An 18,174-nucleotide genomic window follows, 5' to 3' on the forward strand; every position below is an offset into this window, starting at 1 on the left:
CATCCATACCCTTTCATCGGTCGTCGGTACTCAATAGCGATAACCATTCGCCAAGTCCACGTATGATTCCAACTTACTCACCGGGGGGTCCTTGTTAGTATAATAACTCAAATAATTCAAACTCGACCTGTCCCCGAACTCTTCCGTACCAACACGAAGACTATCCTCAACAATCCGACGCCTTCTATCTAAGGTTCGAGGGCTCAAAGGAGGCGAAGGAAGAGGCCCGATAGGGACACTCCCCAAGAGCTCGTCCTCGTTCATGAAATCGAAGGACCCACACTGCTCTAGGTCTGGAATCTCTAGATCATTCAAGTTTAGAGAGGACTCGTTATCACCCTCCTCGAGGGGTCGCTTACCAGGATCACGACCAGATACAGTACGGATAGATGATGAACTAGACTGATCCATTAAATGATTATAATTGAATAAACTAAATCAAAAGAGGCAAGATACAAAGGAGAAAGTAGCAAAAGTTAATGTAGAGGATGGAAAATAACTTACAGGCAGTTATAGCAGAGGTCGAGGGTTTAGGACGAGATAAGTGCTGATCCAGCCAGCCACCTCCCCCTTTTTGTTAACAGAAGCAGAAGTCGAACAGCCAAACTCCAATGTCCAAGCAGTAATCCCCAGAAAATAAAAACGAAAATACTTATACGTTTCAAAAAAAAAAAGAGAGAGAAAGGAGGAGAGAGAGTAAAATAATAATACTAAATAAAATTCAGATATAATGATATACACAACACACGCACTCCCATCTCAATATTCTTGTCTTTTTATTCTTACTTTTTATTTTTATTCTTATTTTTATTTCACTAACATTTAATCGGCCCACTGTCTTATTTTGCTCTATTTTCTTTTTATTGCATCTTCCACATCTCAGTAATTCTCAGGTCCCGAAGTAAAAAGCGCAAATCTAAAGATAATTGCTTACACTAGGAGGGGGACAAATGTTGGACCAAGACAAGATGGCCCAAAGGAATCATAGTTAGGATAATTATGAAATATTATGTAAAGCCCAAGAAGGCCCAATTTGTAAGATAAAGCCCATTTGGGACTTGGTATAAATAAAAGACAACAACCCCATTGAAAAGGATTGACTAATTAAGCAAAAAAGATCATCTCCTAAAATTATAGTCTAATAATAATAATATTATTGGCACATCACTTATCTTTTCTGGGACTAGGATATCCCGGCTCCCATTCTATCCGAACCTTGTAGGATGTTAGTTTGTAGCTATGACATGTGTGAGGGAGAGCGGAGCGGAAATTGAGCGGAGCGGAAATTGAGCGGAGATTGTGTGGCAGTTGTAGGCAAGGCTAAGTTGGCTATATGACTTTTTAAAGCTATAGCTCTTTTGTGGAGATTTTTAACGACTATCTGTTGGGATTTCCGAGGTGCTCTTACTGTTTGTTATGTGTTAGAAGGACTTGGACCCCTACAAAAGGACTCATTTTTTATGGTTGTTTGTTGGTTCAGATGCTGCAAATCTCTTTGGTGAAATTCAGTGAAAACCAATCTAGTTTCTTACAATATATGCAATGCTGAAATCATTAGTGTAGAAATCCTTCAACAAAAACAAGGAAAGTTAGGAACACATGAATCAATAACTGTATATATAACCACTGAAGTAATTTTACATGAATTATAACGATCTTCACTCTTCAGCATTATATCTTGGCGAAACGTGCAGAATGATGCTGCGCCAAATAGGCAATGCATGCAATTGCTTGTTACTGTGCAATACCCAGCTATAAGTAGCCATTCGGTTTTATCAACCATCCCTTAAATTGCACTACGCAAACGGGTTGCCACCGCCAGATGGGTTACTTAAATAACTACCAGGATTATGCTGAGCTGGGATAAATGAGGCAAAAGTAGAGCCACTGCCAAAGCTACCTGTTCCTTGCAATCTATGAACGACAATCAAAAGTTATTGGCTAGGAAACAAGAATTGGTTCTGCTTTGCTGGAAAGAAATCAGGTGAACAAAGATGCACACAAAGTGATCAAGTGATGATACTAATTGTAAATTTAGATAAGACTAAACAAATTATATGAAAAACTGCATTTGCTGAAAATTGTGATTTTTTTAGTAGGATCAGGCATAATGTTGTTGTCTGGTAATCAGGAAGAGGTATATATAAACATATATATCTATGAAGCACTGCAGTTATTAGGTACCTTTGAGTTTTGGTATTGTTCGGTAGTTGTTGCCCCATGTATCCTCCTAAAAGTAATGAATTAAAAGATGAGAAAGAGAATAAAGTGCGGAACAGTAACTGCTATACCAACGTGTTAGTAATTCAGATATGATGATTGAATATATACCTGTAGTCATGTACATCCCATCAGAAGGTGATTCTTGAGGAAGTCCAGATGCATAAGGTGCTGGCCGAGGCTGCATGCCTCCATGAGGTGACATTTGCGGAAGTGCTCCATGGACAGATGCTACTGAGGATAACTGTTTCAAAGGTAAAGGCTTAGTAATCTTATCGAATATTTTTTTTTTGGATGCATAGAGAATAGGGCTGCAGAAAAATATAGAGAAGAATGCGTGATCTTTAAAGCTTTTGTTGACTTGACAATGAATCAATCTGCATATATATATTATTACATTTTAGTTTTTTTGTAATGCAGTGCAGTCTACTGGAGTTTTACATCAAAAACTGCAGCTTTAAGTGCATATTCTTATATAAGCTTAAGCTTTTAAGAAGCAACAGGGACTTTAAATTTTCGCAGTAACTCTGAAGGCTGAGGCCAACTATTAAAAGGTTATCGGTTTCAAGAATCAAGAGTCAATTATTCAGTTTCTATGAAAATGAAATAGTGTGAGTTATAAAACAGTTGACAGGTCCATACCATGCTTATATCCTAGTATCAGTTAAGACACGTGACAGATTAGATCACAATGCAGCTACTAGAAGGAAATATAAAATTCGCTGCTGTACATACCATTGCACCTTGAACAGGTCTAGGGTCATCTTCAATATCAAAAGGGTTCCCTGATTTTGCAGAACTGGGAACAGCAGCCACATTCTGGTAAAAATGAATATGAATAAAGAGACACAAATTTTGCATCAAGAAATAGTCTACTGATATAGAAACTTGTTCATCTCTGTTCCAAGTTATATGCCATACCGGTGAAGGAGCATATTGCATGCCATATCCCATTCCACGAGGTGGATAAATCTGCCAATTATGGATTGGTGCAGGATATGCGGGATAGCTGAATGTAAAAAGTTCCTAAAGATTTTCCTTTAAACAATTAGTAAAAAATTATTTTAGAGGAGGACAGCAAACACAAGAGCAATACAAGTGAGGTTGGTAGAAACCGCTGGGAGCTCTTTTCTTTCAGAAGATTTTGATCCATTTCCTGGTGAAATAGTATTTTGAGCTTCTTCAGAAACGGCTTGAGATGATTGGTCAGCCGATGCATTACGTAGAGCTTCTTGAGCAGTTTGTTCTGGAAATGAAGGCCATGGCTGCAGGCATTCAAATCATCATTGCTTATAAAGCAAAAACAAGAAATAACATGGCAGGTAACTCAAGGTCCTGATAATTTACATAAGAAAAACTTCTATTGAGATAAGGTTCTCCTAACATTGAGTTTAATGGATATGATGTCTTTTACCTGATCAAACAAAGCTTCAAATGTTGGCATGCCCTGTGGATCAGTAGAGCTAATATTTTCAGCGGGGGATGGAGCAGGTTGATCTTGCCGTGTTGCGTGGACTTTCTTCTCTTCTGCTGCTTGTGACACTGAATCAGCACTACTAAAAGGAGTAGAGCTATTATTTTCAGCAGGGGATCCAGAAGGTTGATGTTGACGTGTTGTTTGGACATTCTTCTCTTCAGCCATCTGTGATACTGAATTAGTATTACTAAAAGGATGGGTTTGTGCATTCCCTGCTGCTGAAGATGCTGCAGCAATCTCAGCAAAGCGGGTTGCTAACTTCTTTGCTGTTGATGCACTTTCAGTAGCAGTGGCAACAGCAGATGAAGTTACTGGTGTGGTTGACGATAATAGACTTGCTGTTGAAGCAACCGGTTTGGTTAATGATGCTACAGGCGTAGTTGATGAAGTATTAGGTGCAGTTGGTGAGGTACTAGGTGCAGTTGGTGAAGCTGTATTAGTATTTGGATTTTCAGATGCATGCCCTACTGGTGCAAATGATAATTCAGATAATAAAAATTCCACACAGTTTACACTTCGAGGAGTAGAAGTTTTCTGCATTGCTGAAGATTGAATCGAGTAACCGTTTTTTATTTGTGTCTTAGCGGAAGTATCAGGAGACTCGAGGTTATTTTGAAAATTGATTAAACCACTTGCACTTGCTGCTTCATCTTTCTTCTCATCAGCAGAATCAAGTCTATCAGAGAGTGCTGTTTTCTGCAGTGAGAAACATACAAAATCTAAACAATTTATGTGGAACCATTTCAATATACTAAATTCTGTAAGAGAAATAGGCTTAATTTGAGTTGTCTAGTTTTGGTGCTTGTGTTTTGTCGACCTAAATTAGCTTACTGAACTTGATTTATAAAGGCTTTGAGGTTAAGTTCACACAAGTTTTTGAATTTGAATACATGCAACAGTAAATAAATATTATTTTGCAAAAAAATAAAAGAAACTGTATAACCAGTAAAAGTACTAGTAACTTTCAGAGGTGATAAGATTCAGCATTTTTAAAAATTACTTACTTTTAACTCAAATCACACCCTCATAAAATAGAGGGAAGTAATAGTGACAAGTTAACGAGGATTCGTTGATAGCCTAGTGGCAAGACCCCTCCCCCCTATTCTCACAGTCTCAATTAATGGGTCCGAATTCATGGTGAAAGTTAATGGGTCCGAATCATCATTCCTCCACCTACATAATTAAACTCTAATGCATAAAATAATACTTAACATAACCTATAAATGAGCTAAAATAAATGGTAGTATGAACTGCAGATTCCTGTTAGATAGCACCATCTTATCAATTTTTTTTTCAGTTTTCTCTGTTTTAGTTCTCAGTGGTAATTTCAGGTTTTCATACTTAACACTGGCAACTATATGAAACAATTAAGGCGTTGATAGGTCATACCTGATGATTGGCAGGGTCATCAGCATCTTTAGCCTTATTTGTTTTAGTGACATCTCTAGCCTTATTAGTTTGAGCAATCTCACGCATAATATCTTTAAGAGGGCGTAACACTGGAGCGTTTGTTTTCTTCCTTACAATTTGTGGTTCTGGCGCCATAGGCTCTGCTTTCTCTTCTCTTCTTTTAGGTTCCGTCTTTTGTGGTTCTGGCGCCATACGCTGTGCTTTCTCTTCTCTTCTCCGAGGTTCCATCTTTTGTGGTTCTGGCGCCATTCGGTCTGCCTTCTCTTCTCTCCTTAGAGGTTCTGGTGACACACTGGTGTCAGTTTTTGATATCTTTAAGCTTTCTGATCGTTGTCTTCCATGCCTATCATCTCCAATCCTGTTATCGACTATCTCAAAGTGAGCAGCTGATCGTCTCCTATGACTTCCAAATCTTTCATATATGCTATGTGGACTGTTTCCCTCAAAATATTTACTATAATCTTTTCCATTATTATAAGTTTTATCACTTTTGTAATCAGTATGATCTCTGTGATTTCTGTCACCCCTTTCACTATGACTTGATCTTTCATGATATAGCCTCTCATAGAAGTCCTCCCTTGAACTCAGACCACGCCTCTCAACTGAATGACGCCCGTTGAAGTTATCCTTGTCATCCTGTTATACAGAGTATAAGCCATATTTAACAAAAGATAGTCAACCAAGCTTTACTATGACAGGCATCGACTAGCACACTGTCTAGTGTCTTCGTTTAGCACGATCAACTCAATGACATCAGCCAAAGCTGTTTAATGATAAATGTTTAAAATGCAAGAAGCTTACTGATTTTTTGGTTCTCCTTTCTCCAGTAAATCTTTTATCCACGTAGACATGCTTGATGAAATCTCGAACTCTATCAATATCACTGGAGATCAAAAGGAAGGACAAGTTAGAATGCAATTAAATCAGTATTAGTATACAGCATATATACATACAAGTAACTACCTGCCAGTAGGCCGAGTATTACGTGCTGGATCCCAAGCTCCGAGATAGATTACTCTTGCTCGCTACGTAGTATAAAAGCATATAGACATGTTGATAGGTGATAGGGAGAATATATACTAGAAAGGCTATTGCAATTATAAGTGAGCATATGCACAGATACCTCATTTCCACCAGCTTGGAGAGCAATGACTTCTTCATAAGTAAAGGTGGCCACTAACACTGATTTAACTCGATGACCGAACTCTCGACTGACATTATAAGAGCACCCAATCAATTAGCTTATAACAGATGATGCGAAGCAGGGGCATAGACCATGAAAATTCAGCGCAACAACTTACTGTACTCCACTGCAGACTGTGCAAACGAATGTCGAAAAACTTGTGCAAACATACCGAGGGCCCTGAAACAAGATAATCACCACTTGAAAGAAGTAAACATAACAACAATGCATTTGAAATTACAGATTTATAACTAAGAGAATTCAAGAACTGAACATCAATCCTTACCAAATGGTCACAATTCATGCATCTCCTATTTTCCGGAAGTTTCATAAGACCTCGAATAATCCTTTCGATTGATTTTTCTTCCGTTCTCCGGTACGACATTTTTCTTAAATTCTACCCTTCTACCTCAGATCCAAGAATCAAACATTTACAAGGAGTTGGGGATAAATAAAACATAATCATAAAAAACACAAAAATGCTATAATATCACATACTAAGAATCAACAAAACATACGTACCAGCTAAAGAAAGCATTCATCAGAAATATCAACAAATATGTGGTATGGTCTAGGACAAGCCATGCAAAAAACACCAACCATGCATGCAACTTGAATGTAAAATATAATGTTTTGTAATAAATTTTATTGGTTTAGTTGAACAAATGGCGGTTAAAGCTAGTTGCTGAGATTGTTAAAGAGGACCAAATGCAAATGGCAAAGCTGTAAAATGTTGCAGACAAAGATGGCTGTAGGATCGAAGAGAGAGAGATTTTGGTAGAGAATGGCGAGGAGGGAATATTGGCGGTTTTAACGGATGGAGGTGTAATATAATATATATACTAGCGTACTACAACTTCTCCTTTAATTGTATTTCTTGTCACTATTTATTTTAATATAGCATCTCACAATATGATTTATTTATATGCACAAGTCAATAACTAATATATATCAAATTGACCCGTGTGGTCACACATGATATTTGAGTCGTCTCTCGAAAATTTGTCTCGTCAAGATGCGGACGTAAAGGTTGATAGTATAATCGCACAATGGACATATATACGAAGGTGGAAACACAAATCTAGCCGTATAATCCCACAATGACTAGAGAAAAGTTTAACACCCAAGGCCCACGTCAAGAATATATGAGATTTTAGTTCAATTTATAAATTAAAATACTACTGCTAAGTATACCAATAAAGGGGGCTTATGGTGAATTTGTGTACTTACCAAGTTGGCTACATTTGGGTCATCATGTTTCCACTTATTTCGGACTCAAGATCGAGACTTGACTTAATTTTCGAAAACGACACGGGACTTGAAAACGAGAAGATAAATATCAGATTAATTCTAAATACATTTTATTGGTAATCTATACAATATGAATGATAAACAACTATCCATACTATCTTGAGCCACACCACACATTCAGTTAAACTTCATGAGATTTGATGTCAACAACTATGTTGTCATAGACTTCAAAATTGATGTCAACCACTTGAATTTTCTATAATTGCTACAAATGAAGTAATATGCGGCTCTGTTTGATGAGTCAACTTTCGAATACATTTGATAGTTGTAGTGGATTCTATTTACAATAGATGTGTTTGCTGAACATTCAGTCAAACTATATGATATTTGATGTTCACTCTTCTTCTTCTTCTTCTTCTTCTTCTTCGTCTTCCTCTTCGTCTTCATCATCCTCTTCGTCTTCCTCTTCGTCTTCGTCTTCCTCTTCCTTTTCCTCTTCCTCTTCCTCTTTCTCTTCCTCCTCCTCTTCCTCCTCATCTTCCTCCTCCTCCTCCTCTTCGTCCTCTTCTTCCTCTTCTTTCTCTTCCTCCTCTTCTTCGTCTTCTTCCTCTTCCTCCTCTTCCTCTTCCTCTTCCTCTTCCTCTTCCTCTTCCTTTTCGTCTTCCTCTTCTTCTTCCTCTTCTTCTTCGTCTTCTTCTTCGTCTTCTTCTTCTTCTTCTTCTTCTTCTTCTTCTTCTTCTTCTTCTTCTTCTTCTTCTTCTTCTACTTCTTCTTCTTCTTCTTCTTCTTCTTCTTCTTCTTCTTCTTCTTCTTCTTCTTCTTCTTCTTCTTCTTCTTCTTCTTCTTCTTCTTTCTTCTTCTTCTTCTTCTTCTTCTTCTTCTTCTTCTTCTTCTTCTTCTTCTTCTTCTTCTCTTCTTCTTCTTCTTCTTCTTCTTCTTCTTCTTCTTCTTCTTCTTCTTCTTCTTCTTCTTCTTCTTCTTCTTCTTCTTCTTCTTCTTCTTCTTCTTCTTCTTCTTCTTCTTCTTCTTCTTCTTCTTCTTCTTCTTCTTCTTCTTCTTCTTCTTCTTCTTCTTCTTCTTCTTCGGGCATCTGGTAGTAAGTTTACGTTTTCAGATCTACAAAACCCTCTTTTCTTGCCTCCACTTGATGGACCTACATCGATAGTAAGTTTATGTTCTCTTTATTGATTCATTTGCTGAAATTTTGGAACCAACTTGAAAAAAGATTTTCTCTCACTAATGGTTCAAGAACGTACAAACTTTCCAAAGATCTATTTGCTTTAAAACAAAATACCTTAAGTGTGAACATTATTTTACTGCCATGAGTGCCTTGTGAGAAGAAATAGATTCTACGAGTGCTCTCCCTGTTATCAAAACTATTAACCCATATGTTGTTGCCTTCCTTCAAGCTGTTAACACGTATAAATAAGAATATAAACTATTTCAGTTCTTGAATGGGTTGAATGAGATTTATGGCCCACACAAAAGCCAGCTTTTGATGCAAATTCCCTTACCCACTGTTGAGGCGGCCTGCTTTGCCCTTCAACATGAAGAATCCCAAAGAGACATGTTGCAAAATACCACTGGTTTCGATGTTGATATCTCTGCGATGTAATGTAAAGGGCCACAACACCATAATGAAAGACATGTGACGTGCAACAATTCTGGTGGAAAAAATCACCCATCTGATAAATGTTGGTCAGTTGTTGGGTTCCAAAGATGGCATCACAGATACAGGCCACCTGCACAAAGAAAACAAACTCAATAAAATAACTGGAGTGGAGGCAAACCTCAAGCTCCTAAGATGGCAAATGCAGCTCAGGGTCATTGCACCTCATCTCAACAACCATGAGTTATGGTGTCTCCTCAACAACTCGAGAAGCTGCTCCAGTTGTTACCTACTAATGCATTGGGTACATGGCAAGCATATGAAATATATGATGAAATAGACTACAACTTCTCAGGCCTGGTGCTCACTAGACCATATGACAAAGATAATGAGGCATAGATCATGAATTTTGGTGCTATATACCACATGACCTCCTCATTGCATAAAATGATCAACATACAATCACCTCCTCCTGGTTGCACTATAAATCCACCAACATGTGACACTACTTTGATTACTCATGTTGAAGATATTATCTTGCCTAATGGTTTTAAATTGTCACATGTGATGTACATTCCCCAATTCACACAATTTACTATCTTTATACAAACTAGCAAAATATAATGCCTGTGATATTATGTTTTATCCTGAAAAGTGTTTGATCTTAGACTCTAATAACAAGTTTGTCAAAGGTGTAGGCGTGCTCAACAATGGTCTTTGTTAGGAATATGTTGTGAACTTGATGATAAGTTAAACAAAACACCTTGGTATATTTAACTTAGTCAATTTTGTAGCACTCGACGGATGATCAAATATAGTCCCCGGATGATTCAATATAGTCCCGACGGATGATGATTTGATATCCATCGAGTGAGTAGCTTATGTAATAATAAGTATTGTAGCACATTTCTGTAAACAACTTTGTGTAGATTCTGTAGTAGCATATGAGTCATGTTGACTACTAGTAGATATGTAGAATAGGTTGATAAATTATAAATATGAGATATCTTGTAATTCTGCATAAATGAAATGGAGTCAAGTATCAAATAACTACCCGACGGATGATTAACAAAGCTACCCGACGGATGATCAACAAAGCTACCCGACGGATGATCAACAAAGCTACCCGACGGATGATCAACAAAGCTACACGACGGATAACAAACATGTACCCGACGGATGATCAATTCAAATATCCGTTGACAGTGACAACACAGTCACATGCATTGGGTGTTTGCAAAAGGAATGTGGCAGCCTGTTTAGCAAGAAATTGAGAACAAGGAAGCATTACCATTTCCATGCTATTATGAAGATATTCAAAGATGCTGGAATAGAGTAATGATGCAGCATGGAGTTAGACTTAATATGTTTTGTTTTATTATCCTGTCTTATTACCATGTAAACTTGGTGATATATAAACCAAGTGTAGCTAGTAGAACAAATAACTAAGCAAACACATTTAGAAGAGAAATAGAAAAAGCTGTACTTGTCAAGAATTTCTCTGTAGTTTGTTTGTTCACCTTGTAAAGCAGCTGTGAGCCAATTTGAGCTTCACAGAGTTCTCAAATCGATATATATATATATATATATATATATATATATATATATACATTCAAATCCACCAGAAAGTTTTAAAGACCTGTGTTTTTATTACTTTGTGTTTGATTTACTTAATTCTTTCATTCCGCACTTTGCAAATCAAAACACTTATTTATATATATTGAGTTAGAATATTTTTATAAATCTAAAAAAGAAGCCAGAATTACATTCAACCCCCCTTCTGTAATTCTTGTTGTATTGTTACGGAATAAAAATTGGTATCAGAGCAAGCTCTTGAAGTACAAAGAGTGTAAAAATCACAACAAACAGCAAGATGAATAAGAAGGATGTTGGAGTTAAAATTCCTTTTCTGGACAAAGACAATTATCACCACTGGAAGGTAAAAATGCATCTACATCTTCTTTCTCAAGATGAGGCATATGTAGATTACATAGAGAGAGGTCCTCATGTACCAATGAGAGCTGCAACAGGCAATGAACCATTTGTTCCCAAGCCTAGGCATGAATGGTCAGATCCTGATATTGAGCAAGTCAGGAAAGACAAGAAGGCCATGAATATATTGTTCAATGGAGTTGATAGTGATATGTTTGATAACATCATTAACTGTCAAATAGCCAAGGAGGTTTGGGACACTATCCAGATTATTTGTGATGGTACTGAGCAAGTAAGGGAGAATAAGATGCAGCTGCTAATTCAGCAATATGAGCACTTCCATTGTGAAGATAGTGAGTCTCTCACTGATATTTTTAGTAGATTTCAAAAACTAATAAATGCTCTGAAGTTGCATGGAAAAGTCTATCAGACAAAAGACTCTAACCTCAAGTTCCTTAGATCTCTTCCAAAGGAGTGGAAACCAATGACAGTCTCATTGAAAAATTCTCAGGATACAAGGAGTTTACCTTGGAGAGACTGTATGGCATCCTAAAGACTTATGAGCTTGAAATAGAGCAATATGAGAGGATGGAGAAAGGAAGGAAGAAAGGAGGGCCCATAACACTGGTTGCTGAGTTAGAGAAAGAGAAAGAGATGAAGGTAGAAGCTATTGAGTCTACTTCAAAGGTCTGTGAGAACAAGGGCAAAAGGCTGGTAGCTGAAAATGAAGATCATTTGAGCCAAGATGACATAGATGATATTGATGAGCATTTGGCATTCCTTTCCAGAAGATTTTCCAAGCTCAAGTTCAAAAAGAACTTTGGAGCAGCCAAGCCAAGTGGAAACATGGTGGATAAATCCAAATTCAAATGTTTCAAATGTGGCTTGGCAGGGCATTTTGCCAGTGAGTGTAGAAAGTCAGATTCCAGCAAAAAGAAGTTTGAGCCTGTTGATTACAAACAGAAATATTTTGAGTTGCTCAAGAAAAAGGAAAGAGCTTTCATTACACAGGAAAATGACTGGGCAGCTGATGGGTTGGATGAAGATGAGGATGTAAGCTATGTCAATCTAGCCCTGATGGCCAAATCTGATGAAACAGAAACAAGTTCTTCAAGTAATCAGGTAATCACCACTAACCTAACACATTTATCTAAAGCTGATTGTAATGATGCAATCAATGATATATCTACAGAATTCTATCACTTGTGTGTTACACTTAAGTCCCTCACTAAGGAAAATGCTAAAATTAAAGAAAACAATTTGTTTTTAAGTGAGAAGAATAATGTGCTAGAGTCTCAGTTTATTGAATTTGAAAAATTGAGAATTGAGTGTAAGATTGCTAAGGATAAATTAACCGAGTCCTTGAAGAAATAAGATATTTTAAAGAAGCAGCTTGAACGAGAACAGGAAGTGATTAAAGCATGGAAATCATCCAGAGATATGCATGCTCAAATCACTAAAGTTCAAGGTATTGAGTCCTTTTGTGATGCAGCCTGGAAAAAGAGTAAGGAGAAGCTGGAATCCAATTTGGTTGAAGGATTTCTAACAGATGTGGACTCGACGGATGATGAGTATCATCCGTCGGATAATCAAAAGGATTATCAGTCGAGTGATAAAGAGCCACATCCGTCGGCTGTGAGCAAACCTGTGAGCAAAGCCAAGCTTGCCAAGTTGAATGAAAAATATGGATCAGTTTCCAAAAACTTTGTTTCAGGAGAATCTAATCAAGTGAAGAAGGAGAAGAAAGTGAATGTTGGTCATCTGTCCATCAAGCAATTGAATGACAGATTAGAAAAGATTGAGGTTAAAACAGAAACTAAAAAGAAAAACAATAGAAATGGGAAAGTAGGGATTAACAAACATAACAACTACACACCTGATAAGTATGCTCCAAGAAAAATCTGTGTTAAGTGTGGTAGTGTTAATCATTTGTCTGTTAATTGCAAACTTGCCATGCCTACTCCTATATCTGTACCCTCTTCTTTTCCCAACTTGAATGTCATGCCTTCTATGCCTATGAATGCTATGTCTGCTCAGAATATGAATGCACAATTTTTTAATATGCCATTTGCACCTAATCCTTATTATGCTGCATTTAGTATGCCACAAATGCCACTTAGCATGCCTTACTGGAATAACATGTTTGCAAACAACATGCCTTTTTCTGCTAATCAAAATGTGCATGATAATTCTATTTTAATGACTGGTTTCAAAGGCCCAACTCAAATGACTAAGGATGAATCAGAAATTCTCAAGTTAAATGAGATCAAACCTAAGAAACCAAAGAAGAAAGCTAACAAGACAGGACCCAAGAAAAATTGGGTACCAAAATCAACTTGATTTGATTTTGATGTGTGCAGGGAAATAGAAAGAATCTTTGGTACTTGGATAGTGGTTGTTCAAGGCACATGACTGGAGATTCTACAATGCTCACAGAGTTCAAGGAGAGAGATGGCCTAAGTATTACTTTTGGAGATGACAACAAGGGTTATACTGTGGGATATGGCTTGATTTCAAAAGACAATGTCATTATTGAAGAGGTTGCCCTAGTGGATGGTCTCAAGCATAATTTGTTGAGTATCAGCCAGCTTTGTGATAAGGGCAATTAGTAACCTTCAATTCAGAAGCCTGTGTTGTGGTGTAAGTCATATGTCATAGCCTATTTGTATATTCGAGGATTCAACTCAACTCAAATAAGAATGTAATAAGTAATTAGTGGATTGACCGTCAGAGAGATCTCGCAAAATAATATCTGTCAAAGGATTCAGAAACAAGGTTCATCTACAGATTTGAGGAGGTAATTCACTGGAAGAAGTTCAAGAAGTTGATCATGCCTCAGTGATATAAATCAAGATCGTGGATTTAATCAAGTGACAGAGATCTCGTCAGAGTATCAATTAATTACAAGGATTTAATCTGAAGAAAATCAAAGTGTCAAAGTCAAGACATGAAGAAACATCACGGAAGTTAGTCACTCATGAACCAGACAGTACATCGAGTGTCAACATTGAAGTGGTGGAATTGATTCATAATTTCAATGATTTTCAGAAGATATTCAGAAGATTGGTTGCTGCTCAGGATTAGTATTAATTCTCTATTAATTAATTAAGTCATATAATTTAATTAAGAAAATAAATTATATCTGCAAAGATTAATTTATTGATTAATTAAATTAATTGATTAATTAATTCTGAATTAATATTTAGAATTTTCAGAATTTTTAATTGGTTAAAATCTGTTTTAATTCCAAAAAGACAACTGATTGTATTAGTATGACAATCGGTATGACAATCAATAGTCATACCGAAAGTCATGCTAATTCAGTTGATTGTCTTACCAGAATTATTATTAGAGTAAAATCACTTATTAATTCAGCAAAAACAATCTTCTTGAACTACTATGACAATCGGTATGACAATTGATTGTCATACCGAAAGTCTTGCTAGTTCATTCTGATTGTCTTGCTAGTTCTAAGGATAGTCCTACCGATTGTCTTGCTGAGCTCAGGATTGTCTTGCCAGGTCAATTCTCTTTTGTTGATTAAAAAGGAAGCAGACAAGCAGCAACTAAATATAACTCAATCATCCAACATACAGAACCCGAGAACAAAAGAAAAAGAAGCAGAACAATATTACATTCTTCTCTGCAAACTTCAAGATCAATTTCTAGATTGTAAAGTTAAATCCAATCAACTAGAAATCTTTATCTTGTTCTTGTGTAACAATCTAGCGGATCAAAATCCCTAGAACTTAATCTCAAATTGCGTTTAGCATTTGATTCTAATTATTGCAAAAATAGAAAAAGTTCATGTCGAATTTATTCTAGATTTGTGATAATTAATTTGAGATTAATTCCTTGTAATCGATACAGTTGTTGTAACACCCTTCAAGTTTAATAATATTCTTATTTAACTTGAATTTTGTTTCACATTTTTTATTCCGCATTTATTCGATTATTTGGTACTGTTTGTATTCAACCCCCCTTCTACAAACGCATTGGGACCTAACAATTGGTATCAGAGCCTTCTGATTAACGAACAAATCAAGATCCTAGACTTTTGTGATTTTTCAACTCCTTGAATTTTTATTTATTCAAAAATTCATAATGACTTCACATAAAGTTGGAACCGTTAAAATTCCATAATTTGATAAAGAGAATTATATCATGTGGAAGAAGAAGATGCTATTATTCTTACAAGTTGCAAATCCCAAATATTCAAACTTGTTAAAGAAGGGTATAAAAACTCCGATGGTTATTGAACCGGAGGTAATAATAGATGGTGTGGTGACTACTGAAGCTAGAACCTATCCAAAAGAGCCTGAAGATTTTACTCCTGCTGAGAAGGAAGAAGCCTCCTTGGATGCCAGCCTTCAATTAATATTAATTGATTCCCTTGATCCCTTGATGAACAGACATGTGATGAACTGTAAAAATTCCAAACACATGTGGGAAACTATTGAGGTGATTAATGAAGGCACAGAGGAAGTTAGGGAGAACAAGTTGGAAATCCTAACCTCTGAATATGAACATTTCAAATCAAATCCAGGAGAAGGAATTACTGAAGTGTTTGAGAGGTACAATGCGTTGATCAACAACCTGAACATCAATGGAAAGTATTATTCAATCAGGGAGGTCAACAAAAAGTTCCTTTTAACACTGCCAGCTCATCTTGAACATAGAATCACTGCCATTAGAGAAGCTAGAGATCTGAGTGAGATTTCTTTGGACAGGCTCTATGGAGTGTTAAAAACCTATGAGTTGGAGCAGATTCAACAGAAGGAAGTCTACGGGAAGGATAGAATGGTCAGCACATCTACTGCACTTGTAGCTGAAGGTCAACAACAACAACAATCTCAACAGTTAGAAAGAATGGTACAGTTTTCCAAGGGTGAGGAAAATGAGTTAGTAGCAGAATATGATCCTCCTACTACAAATCAATCAAGTGATGATTTTTATTCCTTGGAAGAGCTGGAGCAATTGGAAGATGAATCAATGGCCCAAATTGTCAAGAGATTCTCCCATGTCAGATTCAGGAGGAATCCCAAGCTTAAGTACAAGTCCAACTACAACAAATTCCAGAAAGGTGGATCTTCATCCTCTAACACCAGCAGTGGTGGGTACAAAACAGGGATGGTTGATCGAAGCACCATTAGATGCTATAACTGCAATGAGTTGGGACACTTTGCCACAGAATGTAGGAAGCCAAAGCAAGTAAGAAAGAACTCTGAAAGGGCTTATCTGGCAAAGGGAAGAAGCTGGGATGATACTGACAGTGAAGATGAAGATGAAGGAAATCTTGCTCTTATGGCTATTGATGGAAAAGCTTCATCGTCAAGAATAGAGGTAAAACTTTCTGATGCTGAAATGGTTTATCATCTAAGAGGTAACTTAGATTGTGCACGTCGTGATAATGAACTGTTAAGTTTAAAGATCACAGACCTTGAGAAAGAGGTCAATGAATTAAGACTTGTGCATATTAATCAAGACAAATTAAAAGAACAGGTATCTTTTCTAGAGAATAGAGTTGACTGTTATAGAAAACTCGAAACTATTCTCAAAGACAAGATCACCGGTCTTGAGACTAAGGTTAGAGCCTACTTCAATTCTTGTTCGAAGGCTAAAGAGTTCTACAGTAAGCAAGCTGTTAATCAAACATCTGGAATAGGATATGATTACAATGCTGCTATTGGAGAATTAGGCATAAACTCCCCTCCTCATGTCTGTGCTAAAGGGAGGGAAGTACCACATGTGCTTAAGGGTGTTGATGAACCCCTCTATAAAGCATCAATTGCTGAACCATTTGATGCGACCTCTTCTGTTATTCAAGAAGAAATACGTGCTGAGGATCATGCTTATGAGAAGATTATTTCCAAGTCAAGTGAGTCGAAAGTTCCAGTCAAAGTTGTGAAAGCAACTGAGACTAACTCAGACACACATGAGTTGGATAACAATAATGCCATGTCTACCATGCATAAATTGCCTGCTGTTAATCACTCTCATAAAGCATGTGGTGTTGCTAATTGTATGTCTTGTGCTTTTAATATGATGTATGCTTATTTTAATGGTAAGCATGTGTCTAATGATAAGACTACTCCTCGTCAGCATGTGAATAACAAGAAGCATGATAGGTCTAAGACTGCTAGTCCTTCTAAGGCTAGAAAGGAGACATTTGTGCCTAAGCTTAAACAGAAATTTGTTAAGGCTGTTTACAAGGTCAAATGTTCAGTCATTGAGAAAGTTGAGACAATTAAAATTAAAAATATTGTTTTGTCTGACAAAGGACAGTTCTACAAGTATGCCGGGCCCAACCAAGTTTGGGTTTCGAAGAAGGTCTAATCCATTTGAAGTGCAGGGCAGTATACAGGTGTAACCGTTAGTGTGGATTCTTGACAAGTGGATCATCAAGACATATGACCGGAGATAGAGCCCTGCTATCAAATGTGGTTGAGGAAGCTGGCCCCCTGGTTACCTTTGGAGATAACAACAAAGGTTTATCTGAGGGATATGGCTGTTTGCAAGCTGGGAATGTTATCATTGTAATTTTGTATATTGTGCTAGGTTATTATCAGGAAGCAGTATCTAACATATAGCACCAGTGACGAGACTTGAGAATATTACGACATATCAGGCACCTGCTGCACATTACACTTGGAATTGTACTCTAGTAAGATGTGTACAAGTGTACTCCTGATTGGTGAGTTAAAAGAGGAAGTCAGTGCACCACAGTTCATGGACTTTGCAGCTGCAGATCTATTGGACTATGCAATCTATTCTTCACAATCTCACTTCAGGTTGGTATGAACTAGTATACTGCTCAAGCAATCGTCAAGGACATGGTATGGCACTCTAACTGCAGTTACAGTTTTATATGAATAAGTAGAGTCGTCATATTTATAACTATCTTATCACTAGGCACAATCATATTGTTTTATAAGTGCAGTGGTATATTGTTTATGCAACATAACAATTAGTATCTAAAGTACTTGACAAGTATCGGTCAATGATATCTTGTTAACATTATGTTGCAGATATTTGTAAGCTTTTGACATGAATGAGAATTACTTAGACTTTACCCTAAGTGATCAATGTTTT

General features: G+C 36.9%; 1 protein-coding gene across 1 annotated transcript; it reads right to left on the reverse strand.

Annotated features, from left to right (window-relative positions):
• Positions 1-1,595: 1,595 nt before the first annotated feature.
• Positions 1,596-6,664, reverse strand: LOC141668506 (uncharacterized). Its single transcript, XM_074475391.1, has 13 exons — positions 6,577-6,664; positions 6,409-6,470; positions 6,231-6,318; positions 6,071-6,132; positions 5,909-5,990; positions 5,087-5,743; positions 3,635-4,393; positions 3,336-3,485; positions 3,142-3,246; positions 2,956-3,039; positions 2,332-2,464; positions 2,185-2,230; positions 1,596-1,914 (listed from the first exon to the last, which is right to left on the reverse strand). The coding sequence occupies exons 1-13, from the start codon at positions 6,619-6,621 to the stop codon at positions 1,797-1,799; spliced, it is 2,391 nt and encodes a 796-aa protein (XP_074331492.1). The 5' UTR covers positions 6,622-6,664; the 3' UTR covers positions 1,596-1,796.
• Between the last annotated feature and the right edge of the window lie 11,510 nt (positions 6,665-18,174).

This window comes from Apium graveolens, chromosome 6 (genome assembly GCF_009905375.1).
Source record: "Apium graveolens cultivar Ventura chromosome 6, ASM990537v1, whole genome shotgun sequence".
In the NCBI taxonomy this organism is placed as follows: Eukaryota; Viridiplantae; Streptophyta; class Magnoliopsida; order Apiales; family Apiaceae; genus Apium; species Apium graveolens.